Source organism: Rhea pennata, chromosome 2 (genome assembly GCF_028389875.1).
Source record: "Rhea pennata isolate bPtePen1 chromosome 2, bPtePen1.pri, whole genome shotgun sequence".
NCBI classification, from domain to species: domain Eukaryota; kingdom Metazoa; phylum Chordata; class Aves; order Rheiformes; family Rheidae; genus Rhea; species Rhea pennata.
Genome location: NC_084664.1, coordinates 94,955,974 through 94,983,275, shown reverse-complemented (window position 1 = coordinate 94,983,275; position 27,302 = coordinate 94,955,974). Strand labels below are relative to the sequence as shown.

The window sequence follows — 27,302 nt, the reverse complement described above, 5'->3', positions numbered from 1 at the left end:
CAAGGACAGCTGGTTGGCAGCAGTGCTGGCCCATATTCCCCCACTGGCTTCACATGGTCTCTTTGACATGGGCAGCATACAAGTGGATTCATAAATTCTGTGCCACTTGGGGTCTTTGTATTCCATAAAAATACCCATATAATAACCACATTTTTATCCCACAGGGACAGGACAGGAAAAGGATCTAATCTTAACCATTTAGGATAACTTTTTTTAATAGAGTGAATAAAAATCCTAGCCATTTATTCTTTCTTTCTTTTAAAAAGTGGTTAGTTACTTTAATACAGTTGATCTTAGAGGTTCACCACTGCATATACTGTAATTTGAATCAGAAATACATTGCCCATTAGACTGAATCTAAGCAGAGCTCTTCTTTGATAAACTGATCTTTGTAAAATCCACCATGCTGCTGTGTTTAACAGGGCTAAGAGCTAGCTATCAGTTCTCGTCTTCATTTTGTTCTCTTTCAATAGACTATTTAGGGTGCAGTAAGCTAAAAAAAATAGGACTGGGGCACTCCAACAGATATTAGTTATGGCTGTATTCTTCCTTTCACGAGAAACACAAACCACACAATCCTTACATCAATCAGCATGAAATACATCATGTTAAATCCCTTATTTCTTTAGCATAATATGAAGTCTCTCCTTCTCTCATATTACCATTCTGGTCAGTCAGGTATGTGAGGTTTTCTAGGCAACAGGTGTTTTTTGAAATAAAATACAACCTTCCCTTCAGCTCATTATGTGGAAGAGACAGCAGCTGCAAGCATAATGCTGAGGACACATGGTCTATAAGACACTCAGAAGAAAAACACTACTTGTTCCACTTGTTAAGGTAAAGCACAGATGTTGCTGCAGTGATAAGTAGGAGCATAAGGCAACCACAGTCTGCTTCATGTTGTAAATTCAGAATCTAAGATTTCGGAATATTTAATAGGCTGCAATCAAAATCACCAGTTTCTTTGTGTAAGGGAAAGTTGTCTTATCTCACACTCCTGAACAAATATTCCTTATTACAGTTTGTATTACACTATCATCAACAATATGCTAGGGCTGTCCATAGACTTGGCAGATAAATTATAAATATTCTTTTATATGGACTCAGTGACAAATGTGTAAATTAATACATTTACAGATTTATGCTATTTACAGATAATTTAAACTAAAAAAAATTTAGTCATTTGGAATTTTAAATGCAATTCTTTCCCTGTTTAGTTTTTGGGTGCACTAGCAACATGCACTACTAAGGCTATTTACATATCTTGCAGTTTTAGACTATTGAGAAATCAACTGCAAAAAAATGGTGTCTAATGAACTTCAAGACCAACGCTAAAACAGATCCTCTCCAGGATCTGTTCAAGGGATCAACTCTCTGCTCAGTTAGCTGAAATTTTTTTAATTACTACTTTTTCCCTAATTTCTTTTAAGGGCAAAGTAGATAAATACTGGCTTACAGTATCACAGTAAAGGTGAAAAGGCTTTTTCTAATAAGAAGGAAATGCAGTATTTCCTTAAAAACAGAAGAACCTCTAAAATTGTCCCATCTCCTTAGTCCCTCCAATCTTTTAGGCCTATCTAAACCAGAAACTCTACCCTACTAACAAAAATATGTAATACCGCAGAGAAAACACAGCTCACAAAACAGTCACAGATCTCTTGTTCCATGAACTGGTTACTTTGGCTGCCTTGCGAAAAATATATACTGCCTTTGCAATTCCAGTGGCTTGCAGGACTGCCTGCTTTTCTGGCTACAGAGTACGTGATGTGGAGTAGCAGCTGCAATGAATTGGGCAATGATTAATAAACAGGGAAAAAGGCCTGATGGCATGGAGCTACTAGGAAAAGTGAAAAGCTTCACACTCCTTTAGACCCAGCTCAAACTGACCCTGTCTCTTCTGTTTTTTTTTTTTTCCAAAACCTATATTGATAAGCTGTTGTAAACTACAGTAAGATGTCATCATTTGTCATTCTATCACCACCAGCTTTAGAGAAGACAGGCTTAAAAATAAAACAAACAAACAAGCTCTGATCACAACATACTATAAAAAAGGTTATAAAGTTATTTCATTATGAATCTACCATCACCTACTGTTTGTTACTTACTTGTTGATTCTTGTTCTGAACTGTATTACTGTCCAGCAAAGGGCTTAGCAGCGAAGAGGACCATTCAAATGGCTTGCAATTAAGAATATTTACGTATTTTGCATACTGAGGCTGCTGAGCTTTGGTGCTAGAGAAGAGGGGCAGCCTATTTTTATGTAACCATATAGCCACTAGCCCTTCCCCAATGAAACGTCTGAGTGAGTTATGTCAACGTTATTACTGCTATAAGAAATAGTAATTCAGACAACTGCTATTAAGATTCTCTTATACTCTGCAATCAAGGCAGATGATACAAATCCCAAGACTCGTACACATATTGTGGGGGAAAACTTGGATAAATACTCACATGTGTCTTCACATCACCTTCAAGAATCTTGCTGTACCTGAGAAACGCAGCAACACTCCCATTCAGCAGCCTATCAAAGGCTTCAACATATGGTGCTAACCCTTGGAAGAAAAGCATTCCATTATAATTGGTTCATAAAGTACATAATGTAGAGAACTTTCCTTTGTAGCACATGGGGGAGAAATACCATAGAAACAGGGAGGTTGCTTTAACCTAATTTCTGCTGTACTCATTGATTTATGAAATCTGTGAAAAAGCTTGTATAATGATTTTTTTTCTAACTAGAAGGAAAAAAAAATCCTGCTTCCAGTAGAACTTGGCTAGGAGTATGAAGAGAATTTAATCTGTATACTATAAGTGGCAAGCCTCTTTTGTGTTAAAATAACAGGTGCTAAAGTAAACATTCCTCAGCCCTTCAAAGGCCCAATGGCCTGATAAACCTGTCTTAACAAAATTCTATTATGGTACATAAAACAAACATCATCTCTTAAAAAGAATGTCCTGAACAACTATTTTTATACCACTCACTCATTCTTGAAGCTCTTTATATTGTTTGGTGGCCATTAATAATAAGTAATTCAATTTCCAGGTAAGACTGAGTCTTCAGATAACCACAGTTCTATTCCGCACCCGAAAGGAATCAATCTGCTGCCGGTCAATTTATGCAATAAGATGCGGCATTGTAATCTCCTTATTTTGTTATCTGACCTTGCAAAACTGTCACTGGAGAAAGAAAACTCAAACCAGTCTTCTAGACAGCACATCCCAATGACTATGTGTGTGCTGTGTATTTTGACAGGGGAATAAAAATGCTATTTTCTTTATGACATACAGAACACTGTTTCCTGATAAAAGTGGACAATCAGAAAACCCAGATTAGACTCAGTTTCTTACATAACTGACTTTCCAAATGGCTTTATGTGATACCTTCTAAGACAGCAAAAGTAATCTTTTCCGGGATTGTTTCCAGCTCTCCCTTTACTCCCTGACATATCCTCATGTCTTGTTTATGCCTCAGAACCTTTGCCAGGTCCAGCATGAGTGACGCATGTGTGAATTTATGGCATCTGTGAGATCTGAGAGACCAAGGTAAAAATTCTTCCTAGCCTCTCTCCCTTGTTAATGAAGCCTGAAGACTGCTCTGAAGAGGTACCAGGCTTTCCCCAGAGAGTTTGCATTAACCTTTTGGCAGTATATGACAACTGGGTCCAAATTCATAATCTTGAAAGCCCTCTTTATTCCCTAAGAGTCATCTGGCTCCTTGACAGAAAAAAAGAAAAGCTCTGGCAATGAGAGTTTGCAATGGTCTGTGAAAATAATTGTAGTTAGACAGCTAGGCGGGATTTCAAGACTCCTTTTGTTCTCTTGATGTCACTCACCTTTAATTCTGAGGAATTTCTGGGCTTTCTTCCATATTAAGTGTTTATGTGTAAACCCTTCAAATGACCTGCTGTACAAAAGGTTTTAGCTGTGGAGATGCTTTCCAAAGCCGTTTAATGTTCTCTGTCAAAGTCTGTGTGTGTGTCCAAGAGAATCGTTGTAACCTTCTACTTTAGAGCAGAGTTTTAAACAGCAGCTCACCAAATGACACTTGTCCCATGTAAAAACAGAAAGCAGCTATGTTTTTTTTTTAACTATTCAATACAGCTAATAGCCAAGATCATCTACTAGGATTTGCTGTAGGCTGTGCAAAGCAATTGAATGTTTGCAATTTTGCCATTGTAATACCATTTAGGAAAAAGGTAAAGATATATTTCTCCTATTTTCTCCACTATTTTGCCATTTCTGAAAAAAGTATTAATAAAAATTTCAAGCTTATTTTTTGCAATTGTAATGATCATTTGTGGGAGGGGTCATGATAGAAGAAAGCAATGTATCTTCATTCCATCCCACTACCCATTATCCATTTCATTTTCATTTCTATCCTAAAGACTTTAAAAATTTCATGTTCTTTGGCTGAGTTTTAAAACAAACAAAGAAAGAGCCCTTTTCTATACGGCTGTCAACTCTGCAGCTGCTGTGAAGACTATGTGAATCTCTGCAGAAACACAAGAGCACTGGCATACAGAATTATGTCTGTGGGACCTAAGCACTGATAAGGTTTGTCAGTTGGTTTCTTCTGGAGTCCTGCAGGGGTTTTAAGGCTGTCCTTCCACAAGTGGTGCATCTCTTCACTCATTTCAGCTCTTAAGTTAGGCAATGGGTATAGCAATTTTAGTGTGAGCATGTAACCCAGTGAATTGACCTCCCATTCTGAAAGCAGCCCTGATTTTGCTGAGATTCACCTGAATTGATTTATTGTAGAAGAGAAACTTGTGTTTTTGAAAAATGTAGAGTTCCTAGTAGCAACTAATTTATCTATCATCTTCTGCATGGATCATATGTTTCTCCCTGACTTTGTTAAGGTTTACTAACTGTCTAGACTTTCTCTGAACTGTACAGATGTTACTGAAGCTTACTCTGACCAGCACGCACATCTGCTGTGGCAGCCTGCTGGAAGATGCTGCCTTCCTGCCATACAACCACACTGCTTTAAGTTAGCTGCCCCACAGTAACTGCCAGTGTGCAGGTTCTCAGCCCATGACACATGAGAGCGGGGAAGGGTCCCCTGCATGTGTTGTAGGTAAGGCCTGGCACACAGTCACTGTAAAGCAGCTGACCTTGGTAACTTGCTCCTGTGTCAGTAAGGTAGCTGCTAGCAGCTTTCTGCTCATTCTGCACAGCAGCTGAGCTCACGCTGGCATGTGCTCTTCTCTGGAGAATGCAGGACCAAGGGATATGGAAAGCAAAGGAACTGAGTGAAGAAAGGGGCAGTATGTAGAGATATTGGGTGGAAAAGAAAGCTCTTGAGAAGGGTGAGGGCACCTCTATTCAGTCAATGTTAGAATTGCCATGTCTGTACGTTTATTTACCCTGCACATTTCCAGAACAACAAGAAATTTAGGGAGTAAAAAAATGTGATTTGACAATACACAGTGAATAAATGAAGGCAGATCTTTTTCAGTTGTTCTCCACTGTAGTGCTTTGGAGATCCACTTCAGAAGGGAAAACTGAAGAAAGAATACAAAATAAGGCCAAGGATATGTGGCTGCTCTTAGTGAGTAAATGCTAATGAACAGGTTCCTAATTAATTAAAGACCTTAGGCAACTAAATGAAGTAGCTTGGCACTGTGAAATTCACAGAACTGAAGAATTACGCTAGTGTTTATGTTTCTGACTTCTTCAGGAATATTTATGCTGTAAATTTTTTGGACATCTCATTTCTTCTGCTAATTGGGTTCAAACAGACATTTTCAACTGGTGAGTTATCTGTAACAGTATAAATGCTAAAATGGAAAAAGCAATAGAACTTGAAATATGGCCAGTATATTTAAGAGACTAGTCAAATCTTGAATTTTCTAGTCTGTATTAATTTATAGTTATGTTTATGGCCAAGCTTGTCACATGTCATTTTCAAATACATTTTTTTAGATACTACTTTCTTTTAATGTGAAAGTCTTAGGAGGTGGGATTGTATTCCCTTTTATACAACAAGCACGCACTCTTCTTACAAACTATTTTTTTAATATCAGAAAAAGGCAGTATTTCAGAAAGAAGCGTGCTTACTTCCATTGACTCCATTGATCGCATCACACTCCATTCCACCAGATCTGTGTGAACCTGAAAGTAAGGATTCGAGCCGAATCACTGCACTCTCCAGTCTCTCCACCAAACCATGACTCTCTGCCATTCTGGGGGAAAAAAAAGAAAGAAAAGAAAAGGATGGAAACAGTGTTAGACCCCTCAAAATCTAAGAAAATGGGTTTTACTCCATGCTACAGCTCTGTTAGTCTTGTGTCTTTATCTTTCATCAGCTTTAGGGTAAAGCTTGTATTTTCAAAGTGATTGTTTTTCTGGCATGTAGGCAGTTACAGTGAAGCTGCTGATATGGTAACTCGTTTCTGTGTCAACAAGGAATATGTTCAGTACTCAGCCCTGGTTTTCCATTGCAGACAGCAGACACAAACCATTCTAGCACAGCTTTGGACAGTCTATATTTGGACAGTTTATGATGAATCATGAAAATAAAATGTGTGGAAACTCCCAATCAGATATTGAGAAGACTGAAATATTTGTAAGTGTAATTGGTAGAAGGTTATGCCTACAATGATTTGCCTCAGTCATTTACAGAGACAAAAATACAGAACTGATTAATACTTGACCGAAAGCCAGACTCCAAAGGTATAACTCCTGAATTTCGGAAAGGTATGTTCTAAAATTTGCCAGGGGCTTTTACGCTTTATAGGAAGACACAGCCACATCATAGGAGACTACACAGGAAGCCAGGAAGGTCTTTCATGTATTCTTCAGATGTGATTTCTTATCACTTCCTTTCTTTTTCTTATGCAAGTCCTGGAGGCAAATCAGTGTTTCTAAAGCTTTTTAAAGCAAGTACTCATTAACCTTAGGAAAGAAAAAGCCAGGGGTGCGCTTGTGCAGCACCGTCACTGTGCTTTTGAATTAAGAGCAAACAGAAATTAGCCTAAACACTGACCAACTCACACACTTTTTTATTCCCCCGTTTTACACTGCTGAGCGCCATTCAGGAAGGCTGGGGCATGGATAGCTGTGGATTAGCAGTGATGCCCGTGAAGAGGAGAGGGGCAGCCGTGGTGTGCACACGCGCAAGTGCCTAATAAACACCCCAACAAACACCTAATAAACGTTGAAAGGGATAATATTTTAGAAAAAACAAAGTGTAAAGCTTGATTCCACTAAACTGGCCAATGCTACACAACCAGATGACCCAGCACCCCTTCTTCTACGTCCTCTTTCCTTGCAAAGAAGTGCCTAGATGCTATTATTAAAAAGCAGAATAATGTGAAAAGAAGGCTTTTAATTTAGTTGTTATTATTATTAATCCTCATGAATAAAAACCATAGCATTTTTATTCTTTAAACCTAAGTATAAGAGGAGATTAGCTGCCTGGATTATGGAAACGCATGCCGAGCTCCTTGGACGAGTCATGTGTCTGTCAGCCAAGACGGGACCTTTAAGCTTTCCCCTATAAATACAGCGGCATTTGTGTTTGACCTAAAACTGAAGCAGAAGATTTTACAATGAGAAACTCTGGGGAGAAGCATTCTCATGAGAAAATTTTGGCCAGAGTTTATGGGTTTGTTCCTATTTTTGTTAAATTAAAAAAATCACCCCCCCAAAAAAGAGGATGACAGCACACAGCGTGCATGCAAACACTGCCCCGAAACTGCAGCAGGGTCTCTCCTGCTGCTGTCAGAAATATGCACTGTTCTATTTGAAAAATCGGTGAATTTTCCAAAAAATCTTCCTTTTTGATGGGTAACAAGTTATCTTGACAGGAATGAGATCAAGGTATCAGGACAACTTCTAAAATGTGCAAATTTCTCTGAGAACATTAAAACTTCTTTAAAGAAAAGCACTTTAATTTCTCAGAAATACTATGGGCATATTCTATTCACATTATATACTACTAAGTCTAAAAATGTGCTAATTTTAAAAGTTAGGTTTTAAAAGCATCTAAAATTTTCATCAGTATTCTAAAGTATATTCTGATGGTTTCCAGTATAGTGCCTGTTCATCTTTATTTGAAGACATGGTAGGTAGCTTTTTTTTTTTTTCATCTGCCTTAAAATTTTCATTGATGATGCATACAAAATGTATTTGGAAGGCCTGTTACTTCTTGGCCTTTTCAGCCTGGTTTTGCCTGTCGAAGACCTAGTTCTGATTTGACAATGCACGCCTGGAGGTCTGAAAAATCTTATAAATGCACCAAGGAAAGCCTGAGATAGCCCAGACTTGTACTCTCTTACCCAAGAAAGCACCCTCTGTAAGAGGCTATGAATATGAGTTACAGCATTCAGCCTAAAGGAATAATCCAGCTCAATAACCCTATGGACATTTTTATGCAATATTCTGCAACTACAGCATAGTCTTTTGCTCACTGTATTGTTTAGAGTTTTATTCCATTCTCATTAGCTGGAGAACTACGGTATCACTCTTCTAAAAGCTATCACCAGCAAGGCAATCACAGAATAATACATTGTTCTAGTCTTTTTAGACAGAAATAGGGACCATTTTTACCATAAAAACAGAACTACCAGGTTTTCATTGTTTTTATGAGAAATATTTCTCAATAACTCCTTTTTATTCACCTATTTATAGATTCATAACTAGATGGTATTTGTATCTATACTCACATACATGTGTGCACATAGGTACACATGCAAGTAACCCTGTCATACATGAATAAAGTATATTTTTGTCATTATAATGACTTATTCTGGAGGAATGTTATGTACATCCTTATTTGTCAATAACTATCTAACAGTAAATTTAATTACACTGTAGATAACACTTAAGAGCAAATCCGTTGTACATGTAATAACCTTACATTTAGACTTTGCCTTACCATCCATCCTACCTGAACTATGACAAGATATTTTATAAACAAGATAGGAATTATGTTCACTCTTCTGAAGTGAAGACTTCACTGAGCAATGTCATGCAATTGCATGACAGCCTCCCTTGAGCCATTCTTGATCTAAACATTGACATTTTTCTCCGTATCTAGGGATTCACATATTGATTCATATTAGGACAACTTTCAGCATTCTCTTAGCCTATATTCAGCAGTGCATCTGTTTAGTTATCATTCAACACGCTGCATGGTCAAACTGACATCTTAAAGCCACAATTGAGAAGGACTTAGAACATAAATGGAACAGACTATGTAAAGATGTGATGTAGTATCAGAGATTATAATAAATATAAATAAAAGGACTGGATCTACTTATTGTACCAAATAAAGTGTTTGTATGTGAATGAAAAGTAAGATGATGTGAATACACCTGTGGGATGCTTCCACTTCCATAAAGCATATTTTTTCATCAAGACAGATTCTCCAGCTTGTCTTACTGGAATTTCAATTAAAGCTTTGATCTTGATGAGTATTATCAGGGTTAATCATATATCTTTTCCTGGAGTTGATCCTGACTACCTGTAAGGAATGAAAAAGGACAGTGCTTCAACTCCAGTGTAATCTTGCATCTAGTCGCACTCTTGGTAGAGAAGCGCACTGTCCTTCATCGAAAATAAAGTCAACTAGAAGCCTGGGAAGGTGTTAACTCACATCTATTGATGTGATGATCATTTAAATGTTGACATTGTTAGATGTCTGATATACACAAAAAATAGAAGGAGGGTCCATAGATCTGCCCTGATTACTCTTAGTGTTTTTTTTTTTTTTTTTTTTTTTTTTTTTTTTTTTTTTTTGGTGCTAAAGGCATGTGGCAGTACTACCATCTGTCATTTCTTCTCCAAATGAAGTGAAGTCAAAACCAGACAGAACAGGGCATGCTGAAGATTAAAAGCAGATCTCCTTTAATAGGTAGGCCTTGGAGACTATCATTGCTTTTCTCCCCTTTTTGACACCTGTCTCTAAGCACCATTTATCTATTGTCAAGGGAAAAAACTAGTCTGTAGAGTAAAATTCCCTGACATATTAATCTCAAATAGTAGTCAAATTGGAAGCAAAAGCACATGTATTGTCACCATTTGTGACTTATGACAGAGGACCGTACTGCTTTATCTAAAGAAGAAACAAGCCTTAATGAGTCCACAGGCAAAAGCTGTACAGTAGAGCAGTATAGGGTGAAAAAAAAAAAAAGGAATGATGACTTATCAGATTTGTAAAAATAGCAGTTTTAGTCATAAGAGTGCTACCACCCTATAAAGTACAATTTTACTCTAAAAAACATCTGCAAAAGGTAGTATAATTTGTTTTACTTCCCAACACGCTTTAAACTTAGAAGAAAAAAAATGACTTGCTCATTTATTTGTTTTTTTCCTAAATGTCAGTCCTTCCAAATCCACTCGGCATCTTTAAAATCAAGCCAGGTCTGACACATTCTCATCATCTGAGATGCTGCAGGTCAGACTGTTTTTCCTCTCTATGCCAAAAAAGGGCAGTTGCCTAAAACAGAAAGCAGGCAGTGGTGAGGCATTTTTATTGCATTTAGCATTCCTATACTGCTTGGAAAATCACAATCGTATTCTTGAAAATACAGCTGCCTGTACATGCGCTCTCTCTCACAAGTCTTTAATAGATTGCTGCTGAGATACATAATAAACAAAATACACAAAACACACAAAAACCCAGACTGGCCGCTGGTACGATCTTAAAGCCAATCATGAATGTCTGACAGATCCAAAGTACTGTCTCCTTTCACGAGCTCTTCTGCACGATATGTATCAAGAGAGGGGAAACCCGTATGCATTCCTAAACCTCCCCTCAAATCGCAGAAACATCTTAAGGCACTCTATTTCCCAGGAAACCGCAGTGAGCTCTGAGCCGGAGACGGCCAGGGTGCCTCCCCTGCCATTAGGCTGTAACGAACTCCAGGCTGTGCTGGGCGTGCAGCCTTTTTGCCACCTTTGGCATCGGCCCCGAAGCCGTGCTGCTGTACCCCTTTCTCGTGGCTCCAGCGAAAACCCGCCGGCTCGGGGCCTCGCGGGCTGCTCGCTCCCAGGCAGAGCGCAGGAGCTGCCTGCTGCTGGCTGAGCGGCTCCCGAGGTGCCGCCGAAGCTGTCTGGGGTATTACCGCGGAAGAGCTGGGGTGGAGGAAGCACAGCACGGGACTATCTGTTAGCGGCCAGAGCGTGTTAGTAGACAGAAACGTTACCTTGTATGGCTCGTGCTTCGTTTGCCATTAGCTGTATGGGAAGAATGTAAACGGAGGCTTGTCAAAGTGATGTCAAACTGGATTACAGCAGAAGACCTCTCAGAAAGGTCCTCTGCGAGGAGAATGACTGAGGGTTCAAAGTTGAGCCTCCGGTGAGGTTTTTTTTCCATGTTTTGTCCCTAGATCTGCTACAAGCTTCTCTGGAAGCAATGTTCTTCCAAGTACTGAGAAAAGCTGATTTTTTCCCCCCCTCACCCCAGTAAATACCCTTGTCTGTCTAATGGTATTTAGACTTTTGACAACTTTTCTTTGGTCGGAATGGACAAGTGTTAGAGTTAAAATGCGGAGAAGACAAAAATGTCTGTGGGAAGTCTGCTTTTTGTGGATGGCTGTGCCACTTTGACCGGTAACTTGGTTTGAAGTCTTGGCTGGTTCTAGTATACTCAGCACAAAGTACTTCTCTCTGTAGCTCAGTGTGTATGTTAAAACTGCTGATATGCTACAAATGACTCCTCTGTTGCTGTGCTTAGAAGCATGCTACCTAAATTATTCTGTCTATGGGTTTCCCTCTTTTCTGCATATCCTTTGTGATTTTAAAGGATTGGTTTTTATTAGCGAGAGAGATTTTGGTGTAGAAGAAGAAAAAGCGGATTCATATTACACCTCTTATACCATTTAATCTAACAGCATTTCCTTTGACTTCATGGTGTTAGTACCACAAAACATACTTTTCTGTTTGTATCCTGGCTCTTCCCTCACTTCTTCCCTTCTCCCAAATATCAGGCTACTGTCTATGAAAATAAACATGCAGGAAAGAAAGAGAGACATTTTTGTATCACAATACTTAAAAAGTATTATAAAACTGCTTTGTAAAACAATTTCTATTTTAACAAGTACCTTTAAGATTATTAATGCATTTTAGATTTATCACGTCCCAGCTTAGTCCCATAATTATGGGTAAGCAACTGCACATGTCAAGCTGAGCGTTTACAAGTCAATGTAATAATAGCATGGACTGTGGTTAGGCCTCTGATAATTTAATTTACATTCTTTAAAATATGTCGTGCTCATGTATGTGCTTAGTATCTCCTAGAATATCAGTTCCATTTCTAATTATATATGAATAAGTTCTGTGAAGAAAAGAGCTCCCTTTCCTTGCTGAATAATTCTGACTGTTTTATCAATTTTGTGATCACAAAGAACAATTCATTATTTAATGATATACTGAAGCAGTCAAGAGTTGACAGTCTGTGTAAGCATGATTGACTTAAAATAACCAAGGCAACCCAGTTTCCAAGAACATTCTCCTACTTTTTTTATGCTCCCTTTTTATGTCACCACTGCTCATAATCTTTTGTCTTGTTTTTATTTTCTTCTTTCCCTCCAATGAAGTGTAAGAGTTTTAGTATCTCACTAATCAACAGATACACAGTGTTCTTAGCCACCTCATTTACTATGTATTACTATAGTGCTTTTCATGTAATCAAGCATCCTAAAGGCCTCACAAGCCATTTAATTACCTGTCACAAGTCCAATTACTGTATGTAAGCAAGCTGCCTTGTCGAACTGAGAAAATACTGCATACAGGCACTGATTTTTACTTAAGTGCTTCAGCTTAATCTGTAATAACTTAACAGTAATATTCACAAGCATGCTGCAGTTCAAATCAAATTGAACATACACTCTCCTAAAGGTAAACTCCACAAAGCAAAAAATCTTACCTAGTGTTTCAATTTTTTTTTTTTTTTGAGATGCAAAAGGAGGAAAGAGGGAAAGTTAGTACTAAACAGATCCTGTTACAAACTATGAAATGATTTTTGCAGAAAAGATGAGACTGCAAAGTTGTTAAGTACCAGGCTTAATACCAGTTCTGTTTGCTGTCAGGGTAGGCCTTCAGAACGCTACCACATCCTTTCTTCACACGCATAACCGTATTGTGCTGAAGTCTGCGTTTCTACCTTTCTGTTTCTGGGAGGATTTTCTCCACCATTGATGCTGAAGGATAATCCCTTCTACCATGCAGGCATTCCTCATTTAAACCTGCAAGAGTAGGCGTGAATATATATATACATAGCTCTGGAATACATACATTGCTTGAGCATATCTCAGTTTGAACTTCAAAGTCAGAGGAATCATCTCCCTTGCCATGCAAAGGAAGTCACTCTGATGCTGCCATTCACCTGAAATCTAACATTAGAAATTTTGAGTCATGAAGATAAGTTGAAATATCAGTGGACATCTGTCAGATGTCAGGTTGGGCTTATCTGAGCCAAGGTAGCTAGCATTCCTGCTCCTGCCAGGATATCTGGCTACAATTATGATTGTAGCACTCTGTGTCTGATGGTGTCACACTCATTTTGGCTGCTCAGCTCAGCCTGAAGTTTGTGGCCTGTCTTCCTGCATGGTAGCAGCCAGGAGAGCTGAAGCAAACTTTGTGCTATTTGGGTCTAGCTCTGCAATCGCACTGGCTTCATTTGTGATCTTTACTGATCACAAATGCTCAAGGCCTTGACCCATCTCCCATTCCAAAAATCAGGCCACTGCTGCTGCAATACTGCTAGCATTGCAATGGGTTGTGCTTTTGCTTTTGATGCAGGATGAAGTGGGCCACCTGCTACTAAAAAAGACCTTTCTATTTCCTGCTATAACCTGGATACTACTTAGAGGTCTTAAGTTTTCATGATAATCCATGCAACATTGCTCAATTACAAGACCTGAGAGATTCAGCAGTTTATGCTTCCTCTGTTCAGTGTGAGGTGTCATGAAGCCCAGAAAGATCAAACTGGTCTTAAAAAAAGTTAACTTTACAAGCATCTAAGATAGTTGCTTTAGAAGACTCAGAGCTGTTAGCTGAATTGCTCTGCTGTTTCTTCTCTCTAAACAGAAGAACTAAACATGTTACTGACTGCACACAGAAACACAAATCGCTCTTTGTCTTGCTTCCAAAACCCAATTAATTAGGTGTTCACATTAGTTAATAACATCAATGCATTGGATCTGAGCATGTCCTCCTGGAAAAATAAGACTCTATTCACTTAGGTACTTGATCACTTACCTGGTTTCTGTATAGGCCAAAAATCCTCTAGGCCTCTGATTCCTGGCATACTATAGTACCGGTATTTTGGATTTTCCAAAGAATTTCTCTAGCCTGTTCATCTCTGAAAAAGTGTAGCTCAGAGAGAGCAATTTCTACTAGCATGTACTCGGGAGACAGCCTCAATGCAACCTTTGCTGGTAACAAAAACCTTGAAGTTTGACCTAGTCAACATACCTGCACATATGCAGGTAAAATGAGGACAAGAGTTGCCTGCATAGGTATGGACTAAAGCTATATCTAGCCTTAATACAGCCATAAATTCTTGCTAATATGGTGACCAAAGTCAGAGGTTTCAAAAAAAAAACCCAAACTCACGCCCTTGCTGAGCCAGCTGCATCAGCAAAACCTCTGCAATAGATGCAGCTGCACCTACTGTGCTTTTGTTAGTTCAACATACACTACCTAGAAAAAGTGTTGATAGTCTGGTATAGTTCTAGTAGTGACATTCTTCAAGAACAGCTGAACCTTTAGAGTTCAAAGCAGTTCTTATCAGAAGACTCAGTAAACCATATCTGACAAAATTATCCACCTTCCAAGAAAATGGGAGCTACTGCAGCTGACTTTGTACCTCAGGAAAATGACACTGATGATGGACTAGATGATCTCCAGAGGTCCCTTCCAACCTTACTGATTCTATGATTCTAGGACAAATTCCCAGTTATTCCCCTTATTGCAATAAATTCATTTAAAAATTTTGAGAAAGGGATTAAAATTATTTATTTATATTGGAGGTGCTTAATCAAGTAAAATCTTTTAACTAGTTCATAACAAAACATCTGTCTGAATAATTACAATAACTTGTACTTGGTTTACTTTAAGTCATTTCTTTGGTTTTGCCCAATAAGCATGGTAAGTAACATCTTCCTGCATCTAGTCAGATGCTCTAACAGACAGTAACTTCAACTATTGATTTTGTTGCTGTTGCACATGTTGTTAGAACATCACAAAGAATATTCTTTAAAATAGCTGGCAGTTCACCATTTTTCTTTCCAGCATTCATACCTCTTGCAATGTTATTGTCTCTGACAGCCTACAGACTGGAACGTGGAAAGATTATGTGCCTTGCTCCAGGTGATGTTGTAAGTCAGTGTCAAGGCCAGGAGCAGAATACAGTTCCAGCCTTCCTTGCTGCACTACACCCCTTTTTCCAATATCCACTAATTCAGATTCCCATGACACTTAGTCCTCCAGAAATTTTAATTCTATCATTTCGCTGTTTCCTGAATTGGGCTCCCCTTGATATTTTAAATGGTTAATATAGATTACACATTGGGCTTAGCAAATCTAATGATAGAGAATTTTTAAATGTATATATAATAGTACCCTTGCTCCTGATGGTATTTCAAAAATCACTTTTTTTCCACTGAAGTGAGTGCCATAGCTGACAAGGGATAATGAAAACATGTCATACATCCACCATACTGTAATAGTAAATAATGCACATCCTCTTTTCATTTTTATTTAATTGAGAAAACATATTTTATTCATTGCATTTGGAGTTGTGCCTGTCCACCCTCCACATATGAGCAGTATTCACTTACTTGGGTGGGGGGGAAGCAAATAAATCATAAGAATATTCTAAAGACTAAGATTTGTGTTATGCCCAAGATCTAAAAGGTCTTGCTGTTGTATGTGACTGGCTTTGCTACAGCAGGGATATTGATTTTGTTCCTGTGCAATCTTGCTCAATATAGAATCAAATAGTGCTATGCAATCCTTGTTTTGAAAGTTTATAGAATCAGAAGAAACTTTACTATCACTATTTGCATAGAAGTAATCAAAAGAAAATGCTAAGTTATAACTCGCATAAAATTAGGTTATCAAAATGCTCATTTTCCAACTGCCAGTGATGCTTAAAAGGCCAGCTCTGAGAGCACCGAACTGAGTTGCAACTCATTCTAGCTACCATTTGCCCATTTTAAATAATTTTTAAAGTTACATTTCCGAGGTAGGGCTGATTTCCTGACCACAGTTCCACAGAACAGCGAAACACAGCAGCCCGTGTACCACTGCCACTTCTGTCCGACTTATAAAAAATAAGTAATAAAATATTGTAGCAGTGATCCCACCCAAGCCCCCTGTGCAAAACAGACTCCCTGAAGCCATTTGGTAGTGCACTGGTCTCTAGGTAGGTTTTCTTTCCTGGAAATATTTGCCATCATTTGCAAACAACCACGTGTAGGTAATGCCTTCTCAAATGGCCTTTTCTTCCTTTTTTTTTTTAAAAAGACTGTCCCTACTCATTACGAAACCTGGGGTTTATCCGATAAAAAAATCCTCTCTGTTGCTCGTACCACGCTCAGACGCAGAGAGCCAGCGATCCCGCAGGCTTTGACCCGTCCCGGGTGCGGGAGGCCGAGCGCAGCGGCGGCGGCAGCGGCGGCGCCGTCCCGCGCCCGCGGCGCCCCGGGCCCTGCCCGCGGCAACGGCGTCGGCGACGCCCCCGCCCGCGCCCGGCCGCCCCCGCCCCCAACATGTCCGCCCGGCGCGGCCCGGCGCGGCTCGGCGCGGCTCCCCGCAGCCCGCCCCTGCAGTTACCTGTTTTGATGACCCCGAAGTCCTCCTTCTTTCTTTCTTTTTTTTTTTTCCTCCTTTCCTCCCCTCTCCGCAATGAAAATCCGCGGCGGTCACTCGCTCCCCCCCTCCCTCGCCTCGCCGCTTCGCTCCCTGCTCCTCCTCCTCGTCCTCCTCCTCCTCCCCGGCGGAGCCGGTGTCAGTCAGTCACGTTAGCCGCCGCCGCCGCCGCCGGAGAGGGAGAAATGCCCCGCGGCTTCCGGGAGCGCCAAATAAAGCCAAGTCCAGACACGGCGGGAGGGAGAGACGGCGACCGCGATGGAGAAAGCAAGCAAAAAGGGGGTGGAGTGGGAAAATGAGAGAGAGAGAGAGAGAAAGAGGGAGAAGTGTCTCCCCGCGGCGGCACCTGAGAGGCGGCGGCGGCGGCGTCGCATCCCGCGGGAGCCAGCGGGCGCGGCGAGGGGCGCTGGCGGCCCTGCCGCCCCCTCGCTCCGCCGGGCTCCTGGCCGAGCGCGAACGGGCTGCCGCTCGCCGCCTCGCTTCAGTGTCGCCACCGATGCGATGGCCTCGCCTCGCCGCCGGCAGAGCCCCCCGTGCGTTCGGGCCTCGCGCCTCGCGGGCCACCGCCGTGGGCCTCGTGCGGGAGCGGGAGCGGGAGCACTCCGCAGCGACGCCCCGCGCTTCGCCGCGCCGTCCCCGGTGGCGGTACCCCAACGCCCTTCGGGGGTCTGCCTGGCCCCCCAGCACCCCTGAGCTAACTTTCCGCGCGGAGGTCCTGGGGAAGGAGCACGAATTCGTGGCCTTTACGGAAACCCTTCGCTCTTGAAAGGAGAAAGAATTCTGTCGGTTTATTAATAATAAAAAGACCACGTATTTTCAAGTGAACCACATGGTTGCGTGAAAGCAGCCAACAGTTTTGTCTGTCAAATACATAGTTTTATTTCAGAAGACTTTGTAATCAGTTCCTGATGGTTTGACAAAACTACGATATATGGAACATAAATATTTGTTTTAATCGTGCAGCTGTTAAATAAGGGCTGAGGAAGTCATATATTAACCAGGACATGATGGTTGCAGCATCTCGTAGACTTGGGTGTATCTATATAGAAATGTGATGCAAGAAGACAGCATTGAGCAAAAGCACGTTGACTGCAAGAATCAGTCTAGGAGCCAAACTCACTAATGTGGACAGTGTAATAGGCATCAGTTGAAAAAAAAAAAACTGTGATGCAGCTTCCTGTATACAGCGAAAAGACCTACTTCTCCTTGGCATGTATAAAAAGGCGGATGAACTCAACAGAACAACACAGGTTTTAAATGAGAGGGTCTTGGTAGACCATCCAAGATGGAAAAAGAGTAATAAGTAATTGAAGAACTGATTGCAAAAATTTACAGAACACAGGAATTAGGGAAGTAAAAAGCAACAGGTTTCCTTCTGGAAAGAAAATCTGCAGGTATTAAGAGACTGTTGAAACTACTGCATTTAAATTTAAGCCTAAAATCCATATTCCATATAGTTCAGAAAGAAAACAGTTCCCAAACATGTGCAGTATCAGTGTGATAAATGGACTGCTTGCGATAAAAAATGCAATCAGATTTCTTCAGAGTGGGAATTGCATTTGGGAATGGAATCTAGTTTACTTCTGAAAAGCTTTACAAGCTCTTACTGCAAAACACAGTCAAGCACTCCACATCATCCCTTGATATCATAGGCATGCAGAAGGAAGGGAGAAGCAATGGGGCATTCCCTTTGCATGGAATTGTTTACTGGGCTACCAAACTGGTAAATGCCCTACATGTATAAAAAAACACACACACTAACACATCTTCCCTCCTGACACCTAATGCTTCTTTCAAGTATGGAAGCTACACAAATACCGTGTAGATGACATAGTATTTTTTCATGCCATCAAGAAAATAGAAAGCTTTGACAGCAATAAAAAATCTGATTTGAAAGTCTTCCCTGTGCAAGGGAAGATTGGAAGATCAGACTTTTAGCCTGAGTAGTTTGCCCTCAGTTGAACAATGCATTCATATGTTCGCTTAGTTTTAAACACAGAAGGTCATTTGATGCCAATATTGCAATATTTGCAATATTAGAAGAAGTTAAAGGTTTTTTATTTCTATACTTTTTTGGTGGAGATAGGGTCAACAATTTAAGGATCAAATCATTCAGTCTTCTGAAAATGTAGATACTATTTATTAATGCAGGAAAAAATCATTTTGCAATCCTAATTTATGCAGTTCTAGTGAAATTATGAGGAGCTTTCTTATGTAAAAAGAGGAATAATAGATCTCATGCTGCAAGATTTCCAATTAAAATATAATGCTGCACGGAATGTGGTGTATGGCATTTAATATAATTTTTTTTTTCATTTAACTTTTTGACTTTGCTGCTGCAGACAATCTGTGCCAGAGCTTGCATGTTTTATTCCCTTTTATAGAAGAATGTATTTCTAAAGTTGTGCAGAGATCCCAAAGTACACATCAGAGGCTGTTGCAGAGATAGGCTATCAAAATCTCTAAAGAATGACAGAATTATAACCCACTTAAAATATTCTGTTGTGTCTTTTATTTGCGTACATGATTTTTTGCAGAGGATGACAGTTGAAAATGTGTACCTTTCCAGTATCTGTTGAAAAAGGACTTTGAATGTATATGATTGTAAAATTTCCCCATTGATATAAGTTACGTCTAAATGATTCATAGATGAGTTCACAAAAAAACACAAATATTATTACTGATTTATTTGATCTCATTAAGTCTATTTTTGCTGACTCAATGCAGAACAAAAGATTCATATAAATTAATATTGCATAAGCATGTATTGATGTGAAAATAAATTGGAGTATCTTCTTGAGAAAATCTTGGTTATATGACTTGCTAGGTCTCCTTAAATTATAGTAGCATGTATTTGGGACATGTCAGGATGCCTATTGCTTACCAAATCTATGTTTAGTTTACAGAATTTGAAAAATGGCATACAGTTAATTAATTAAATTGAGCTATGAAGAGCACTTTGTGGGTATTTTGTACAGATCAAGTGTCAAGTCATGCAGAAAAAGAATGAAAATTCTGCCAAAAATATGTAATATTTTCCCTATCTCAAATTAGTATGAAATACAGCTGAATCTGTCATCATCCAGTCTGATCATCTGTAAGATATAAGATTAAGGCTGATTCAGATTACGTTTAGTTTCATAAATGTCACTGTACTGCTTTTTTATCTGTTTTCTGAATCCTGCCTTCTCTTTTATACAGTAAGCTCTGAAGGGATAGACTCTCATTTTATAATTGTACATTAATTAGTTGTATGCTCCTCTTTAGGCATGGCAACATAAAAAGTTAAATAATAAGCACGTGCTTATCATTAAATATGGGAGTAATGGCATCCCCATGTAGCAGAATGCTTTGGCATGCCGTTTGTATTTAAGTCACTTGTTTGTGTAGGGATGGAATTACTTGTTTATAATTCAGTATATATTTAAGGGCTTTGCTGACTCCAGGGGGGAAATGCCCAGATCTCACAAGTACTAATCTGTGTGACTACTTTCACTAATGGTATTTTTGCATTTTAATTCAGTTTTGTGGAGCTGTTGTAATGAGAAAAGCTATTCAGTGAATGTCACAGGCTTGACCCCCAGGTCTGCTCAGTATTTACTCTGCTTTATCTATTTATTACCACAACATACAAGCTTTTGTTCTATTGCTAAATATCCTGTTTTATACAGTACTGGGTTTTGAATACGTTTCAAGTAAAGTTGCATATCTTTCATTTAATTAAAGGCAGAAATTGACAAGGAATACTTCTAGTCAGGGTGACTACATGAAAAACAGAGGAATCAAAGTACAATTTTCAAGTATGTAAGTGAAGTATTACCATGTCATTCCAAATAGCATTGCCTTCAATAGAAAAATTTACATTTTCAGACCTACAGAAAAGGAAGTCATATCATATCTTGCATCTACTTTTCAGTGAACTGCTCTTATGCTATATCTGAAACCTGTGGAAATAGTAGTCAAAAAGAGTTATGAAGTCTCACTAAGCAATGTTATTTTTTGCGTTGTAGAACCCTTAGTGTTTCTGTTTGAGTGTTTTAGTAACTTTAATTTTTTGTTCAGTCTAGACTGCCTAGGATTCTTCAAGAGACCAGAAGTCTCCTTTAGTTATGTGTCAGTGTAATTAAACAGTGAGGTACTACTTCCAATTTACTAGGGTCCTGCTTTTTGCTTGGTTTCAGGACAGCTTTACCATGATCCTAGGTCACCATGCCAGCCCCAGATGTGAGCTATGAAGCATCCTAATAGGATAATTGCAGTTGGTTAAATGTCTATGCTCTTGACTTTGTCCTTGGTAGTACTTTGCAATCCAGCTGTGTCTGAGGAGAATGCAAGTGAAACCAAATGCTGATGAATGTCAAAAACTACTAAAATATTACCTGCTCTTCTTCATGCCAAAACTTCTTTAGCTCATTTAAAAGGTCCCAGCATCCTCAGGTGTTCCCATCACCTTCAAGGACGTGCAAATAATTCTAGTATGGAAGTCTGGTGTTTTAATCTGTGTTTTCTTGTGGCTGTAGTTGTCTCTTACTAAATGACTTTCTTCTCACTGCTTTCTCCTGCTGTTTCTTACTTCGCCTCCCGTATGGTGGCATCAATATCATGATCAGACTTGTCAGGACTTGCTGCATCTATATGATCAGTATCATACATCAGTCCTCTTGACCATTAAAACCATTAAACCCCCCAGTCTTGTGTTTAATAAGAACCATTCCTCCTTACTACTGAAGAGGTCCTGTCATGACTCACATTTTTCCTGGTGAACTAAGATTACAAAGAGTTTTTCATCTCCTAGAGGTAGGAAGCACAGACCCATCTCTAAACTTTGGGCTAGGATGACTTCCTACAGATGATTCTCTGAGATAAATGTTTCTCCTATATAGGAAGGCCTAGCTAGCCAATGCAGTAGAAGCTCTGAAAAATATAGACACACAAAAATATGAGTTTGCTTAAAAGCTGAGGATACTTAGGATTCTTTTTGTTGTTATTTTACAGATTTTGGTGAATAATCAAATCATGAATTCAATTTTTCTTTACAAGGTATTGGGCTAGGAACTTTTATTTGAAAACTTTGTACAATCACCTGATTCTATGAAATGATACTTTAAAAAAAAGCACTAAATTGTGCAAGATTCAAGTCTCATTAGTTAATAACTTGGTTACATAACTGTTACAGAGAGAGCATCCCATAGGATATAATCAAACAGTAACATGGACAGATAACCAATGTGTATCCAGGCAGACAGATATTTAGTGTTGTTCCAACCACAAAAGTAGATTATGCCCATATTCAGAGAGCGATTAAATCCCAGTTGCAGTCATTGCAGGCTGTGTATGTCGAAGGAACCTCCTTAGAGACAGAATTAATTTCTTCTTTCTTCTTCCTTCTTGCTTTCACAGAAGTAATTTGCTATGGGGTGACATTTGCTACCTCCTTCTGCTCATGCCGCGCATAGCTGTTTTTGTCCACCTCCAAGCTCCTTTGCTGGAGGTGGTCCATCCTTGATGGATGTGGTGTGGGGAAAAGAGACATAACTCAACCCCTGTTTGAACAATTCATTCAGGCAGAAAATAATGACCTGTAAGTAACTATGTAGCTATCAAGAGGTATCTTCTGTAGATTCACTGACTCATCCTGATGTAGTAGAATGGAGTAGAAAAGACCACAAGTTCTGAATGTTAGTCTTCGAAATCTTTTATTTAATCTTGAAAAGTACTGAGCTGATTTATGCTTTTCCATTACAGAATTGGAGTGCCAGGGGTGACAACAGTTGGAGCTGGAGGCTGAGGATATCTGAGTTTTACATCTTCCTTCAAAATAAGCTTGCCAGCATGGATCCCAAGGTATAGTACATTACTTATATTAATATGCAATTTTGTCTGCCTAAAATATTATTTTACAAATGATGACTATCTAGATTAGGCACAAGGAGCTGATCAGCCATAGCAGCACAGAGCCTAGCATAAAGACATTTACCCTACTTTTCATCTTCTTTGTGACAAATGGAGTAGTACTTTTTATTTTGCAATATTCTGAGAGCTTTTTGTGATCAACCTGTTTTCTGAAAGTTATCCTTCTCGATACATGTTTTTCCCATTCAGCTGTGTGGCAGAAGGAAAATTTCTGTTCAGTAAAGCCAGTGGATAATAGCAGGGCTCTTTCTTTTTTAAGGACCTTAGCCTAAGAGCCTTTACAGAATGACTTTTTGAATTATCATCATATACAAATTAAATTCGACTGTGGAATAGAGGAACAAATAAAAAGCTAGAAAACATTTTAGAATAAATCAAGCTGGGTACTGGGATAGCCAGACTATCTTCCTGTCTTCCGGGTTTTCATTTTCTAAAAAGGGAATGAAGAGCAAAGCAAAGGAACAAAACATAGTTAAATTTGACATCTAAAATAGATTAAAAAAAACTATAAATATTTCACACTGCTGGGGTGAAATCCTGTTCCCCTCAAGTCAATGGATGTTTTGTCACTGACTAACAAGGTCAGCACTTCACCCTACATTTCCAGGTTAATGTTTCACTTGAATAAATGTAGGCCAGTTGTGTAGGTATCAGAAATAATCCTTTTGTTTCAAAATCGGTCTTTTATTTGATTCTTACTTTCTTGCTTTCCTGTATTTACATAAGCTCTGTATGTACTGCACCACATTTATAAAAGCTATAATTTTCTTTGGAAAAGAATATTGTTTGCTCTCCTGAATAATTCATGTTGGAGTTCTCTTTTAATCCCCCATCAAATGTGCCATTCTCGTATCTTCATAAAGGAAAAGAAAGGAAAACAACACTCTCAAGCTGATTTATGAATTAGACCATGAACATTAAAAATATATAAAGTGTTGATATAAATGACAACTTCAGCTCAGATTCTGGTTCAGTTATATCAGTTCCTCTGGAATAATACTATTGATTCTGTACAGATTTCCACTAATTTAAGTAAGGTCTGGCCCTGACTTATCACAGGGTATGAAGAATGAGTATAAGAGAGAAATTTGAGTGTATTTTTTGGTATTTAGTCTTGGCTGATAATACATGTGAGAGTTGAAGAAAAAAATTGATTAATTTAGAAATGCTTGGAATACAATATAAGTTCAACTGTATATGTGAACTATAATACTTCTGGAAACAACCAAATATTAGTTGACAAAAGAGCTTTTTATCCAAAATCCTATATCACTCATTATGCTGAAGTATGAATACTTCAAATGGAAAGAAGCCAGTAGTACCTTCATAAAGTACCCAGTGCCCACAGGAACAACATATAAGGTATTTCATTACATTTAGAGTTGCACATTCAATGTCACATCAGACTAGTGAGAGAACTTTCAACATCTTAGTGAGGTTCAGCTCCATTTTGTCACTCTCATCTGAAGGAGGTCATCCACCTCTAATGCCTGGCTGCTAAGCTGGGGTATCTCCAAATCTTTGTTGTAAGCAACTCCTACTCATTTTTCCCATGTCAGATAGGCACTGTAGCTTGTATAAAGTGTTACTTCAAAGCTGTATATCTTAAGGGTGTTTATAAAACAATAAAGGGTAATAACCAAAACAGTTGTGTATCTTCTTGAAGAATGCATGTTAACAAAATCAAGTGGCATTTAAGGTGCATGTCAATCCCACAGTATATAAAAGATTGTTACTTGTAGCTGAGCTGACCAATTCAGAAATGCCAACTTCTACCAGTTTCATTCAGCCTGTAATAATCAGACAAACTTGATTTTCTTACTTATCATTGGTTGCTTCAGCATGGTTGAGTGCTTGTCTGTGGCTTCTGTGGCCTAGTGTACCTTACTGATCAGCAAAGAGATGGACTACATTGGGGGACCTCAGTAGTTGCATTTCATCTTTGGTTTATAAAGCAGCTGTCCATGAAAAGCAGAGAGGAATGAATTGTTAACAGTTCTTTTGTAAGTACTTAATGAAAGTAAAATATTAGAGAAAGAGTAAAGTATTTTGGGGAAATAGAAGAGGATATGGTCCCCACATTAACATTCTTCGAACCACGGTCTCATCTACAGCTCAGCTGTGGTGGGTAACATGTATAATCGCTTTCTATTCTTGAGCCATACATCAATATTTATAACAGTTCACCAACACTAATATGATGACATTCAAGAAGACTAAATTTTTCTGAAGTGCAGAGCTTTCCCGGGAAACTTCATTGTATTCTTGGGATTTTTCCCTAGATCTTTTTTCTGTGTTATTGAACAAATTTGCCAGAGAACCTGATGCTCCACATACTATGGGACTTGCTTAAGGTTAATTCGCTAATTGGTTTCACTAATTTTTATGATACATCTCCGCAGACAAAAATTTATATGTCTTTTGTGGTCATTTGCCATTACACTAATAAAAAGAGAGCAAAAGGGACTATTTCACTAGTTATTCTGACATTTATTATCAGCTTGTTTCACTTTCCTGTTGTCATTTTGTAAGTCATTCTAAGACATTAATTGTGATGCTTAAGGCGAGTTCTTTTAAATTTCTTCTTCCTTCAGAAATGCAGATACTCATTTTGTAAGGGATACAAGCGAACTAAGCTTAGGTTCAAAGGTACCATGCCAGATTTCTGACTGGCTGAACGCCAACAGATAAGAGCATTTGAGCAATTAGCTGCATGTATTAGTAAAGCGTATATATTGTAAGTGAAACAGATACGTATACGTAAGTTTGTGTTTCCCAGTATTGACCAGGAAGCGGATAACGACTGAAGGCCAGCTCCTCAGAGGTGTTCAGGTCTCTCATTTTCACAAGAATGCATTTCAGGGAGATCTGGGGCACCTACCTAGAAGATGGGCAGCACCAGCACGTGTATTTGTGCTAGAGCTGTTTTAAGAAATTGGAAGTTCACACAGGAGCCTTTTTGAGCAAAACATCTGCTGATTTTAGTCAAGTTCTGTCAGAGGGATGGTCTCCAGTTTAAAGGTCTGTTCCAGGATGACTGAAGTCAAAGCAACTTTAGCCATTGATTTGCAAGAGCAGGTGCAGTCCTTAGGAGATCAGTCCTGTTCCAGCTGACGTCAACTGAATTGCTGCCTTTATTGCTACAGCTAGCTGGAATTCAACAAATAATTAGTAAAAATGTCAGTAAAAATGTCCTTAAACCTTTGTGCAGCTGAATCAACTCACCTTTGAAGGGAGTTTGCCTCCTTCAGACGTTGGGCCTATTGACTGGAACAGCAGCAGCAGCTGCTGCGTGGGGGATGCATGTCTTGCCCGGCAACCTCCGTCCCTGACTGTGATTTCGCCTCCCACGCTCCACCTGCACAGGGCAGGGTTACACAGTTTCCATGCAGCAGCAGAAGCAGCAGATTCTGCCTGGTATTACTATTTGGTTGAAAAGCATTCCCGTGTTCTCTTTTTTCAAACCTAGCTTCTCCCTCTTTGGATGCTGGGAAGGTGCATCCAGTCCCCCCTATGCAGCTTTCACAGACTTTGGAATAACTACAGCAGTGTGACTGCTTGTAGAATGACAAGTACAAATGAACCAGTGTCATATTTGGATTGATTTGCCTCCAATTTATATATATATATGAAAAAATATAACAAGGCCTATAATTTATATATATGTGTGTGTGTGTGTGTGTGTATATAATGTATATATATATGCAATATATATACACACACACATATATATATAGTGTGTGTGTGTGTGTGTGTGTGTATAGTGCTTCCCATATTGGTGATGTATTTTGTGTAAGGAAATCCAGTAAATATGGCCGTAATAATTTCATATGTGTTCTAGTTATACACATTGAATTAGAAAGTGTGTCATTAAAATATCTGATCAAGAACACAAAAATATCCTGTTTCCTCACTTGCTTATTTACTTTGCTAATACTTTTTAGTTTGTACATCTATTTAAAACAAATTATCAGATATGGTTTCTCTTATTTTCCTTTACTTATGTGATTTACAAGTGTGTAAAATAAGAGCACTTTTAAGAAAAATTAAAAACAGAGTGACCACCAACATCAACAGTGTAAGTAACTGTAGCTCCTTTGAAATTAGTATGATGCTGTTTCATACTATCTACAATTCAGTATCTGAACTACTCTAGGAGTCTTTAAAATCATTGCTCTAATTATGTTCAGAGGGTTTTTTGCCTCTTTAAAAACTGGTTTGAGCATTCCCCATCTGAGCCACACCCTGAAAGACCGAAAAGCTTTGCACACCTAATTTAAGACTTAATCTAGTATCAGTGATAAACCTGTTTCAGTCTGTCATTCCACTGCTTAAAATGCCACGGATTTTGAGAATTTTTGTTTGCTTATTTAGCAAATCAATTTATTATGATCTGTACTGGCTTAGAATAGATTCTTGCAGTCCAAGGCAAATACAGTGTGCTTTTCTTCTACTATAAATAATTGTAAAAAAAAGTGATTTTTTTTTGCTTTTCAAGTTTATTGAATGTACCAAGAGAGACAGCTTGAGAGTACTGTAAGCTAAAGGCTCCCAGTTATGTCCAAGCA

At 38.9% G+C, this 27,302-nt stretch overlaps 1 protein-coding gene across 2 annotated transcripts in view; it reads right to left on the bottom strand.

Moving 5' to 3' along the window:
* CAP2 (cyclase associated actin cytoskeleton regulatory protein 2) overlaps positions 1-17,034 on the bottom strand; it is a 68,592-nt gene extending 51,558 nt beyond the window's left edge. The window contains exons 1-4 of one of the 2 annotated variants that reach the window (XM_062569945.1): positions 16,786-17,034; positions 11,151-11,181; positions 6,058-6,182; positions 2,452-2,552 (exon numbers count right to left, since the gene is read on the bottom strand). In XM_062569945.1, the coding sequence (XP_062425929.1) occupies positions 2,452-2,552; positions 6,058-6,181 (225 nt within the window). In that variant the 5' untranslated portion in view covers position 6,182; positions 11,151-11,181; positions 16,786-17,034. The remainder of the gene's footprint in view (positions 1-2,451; positions 2,553-6,057; positions 6,183-11,150; positions 11,182-16,785) is intronic. The other variant, XM_062569944.1, reaches the window with a different exon arrangement.
* Between the last annotated feature and the right edge of the window lie 10,268 nt (positions 17,035-27,302).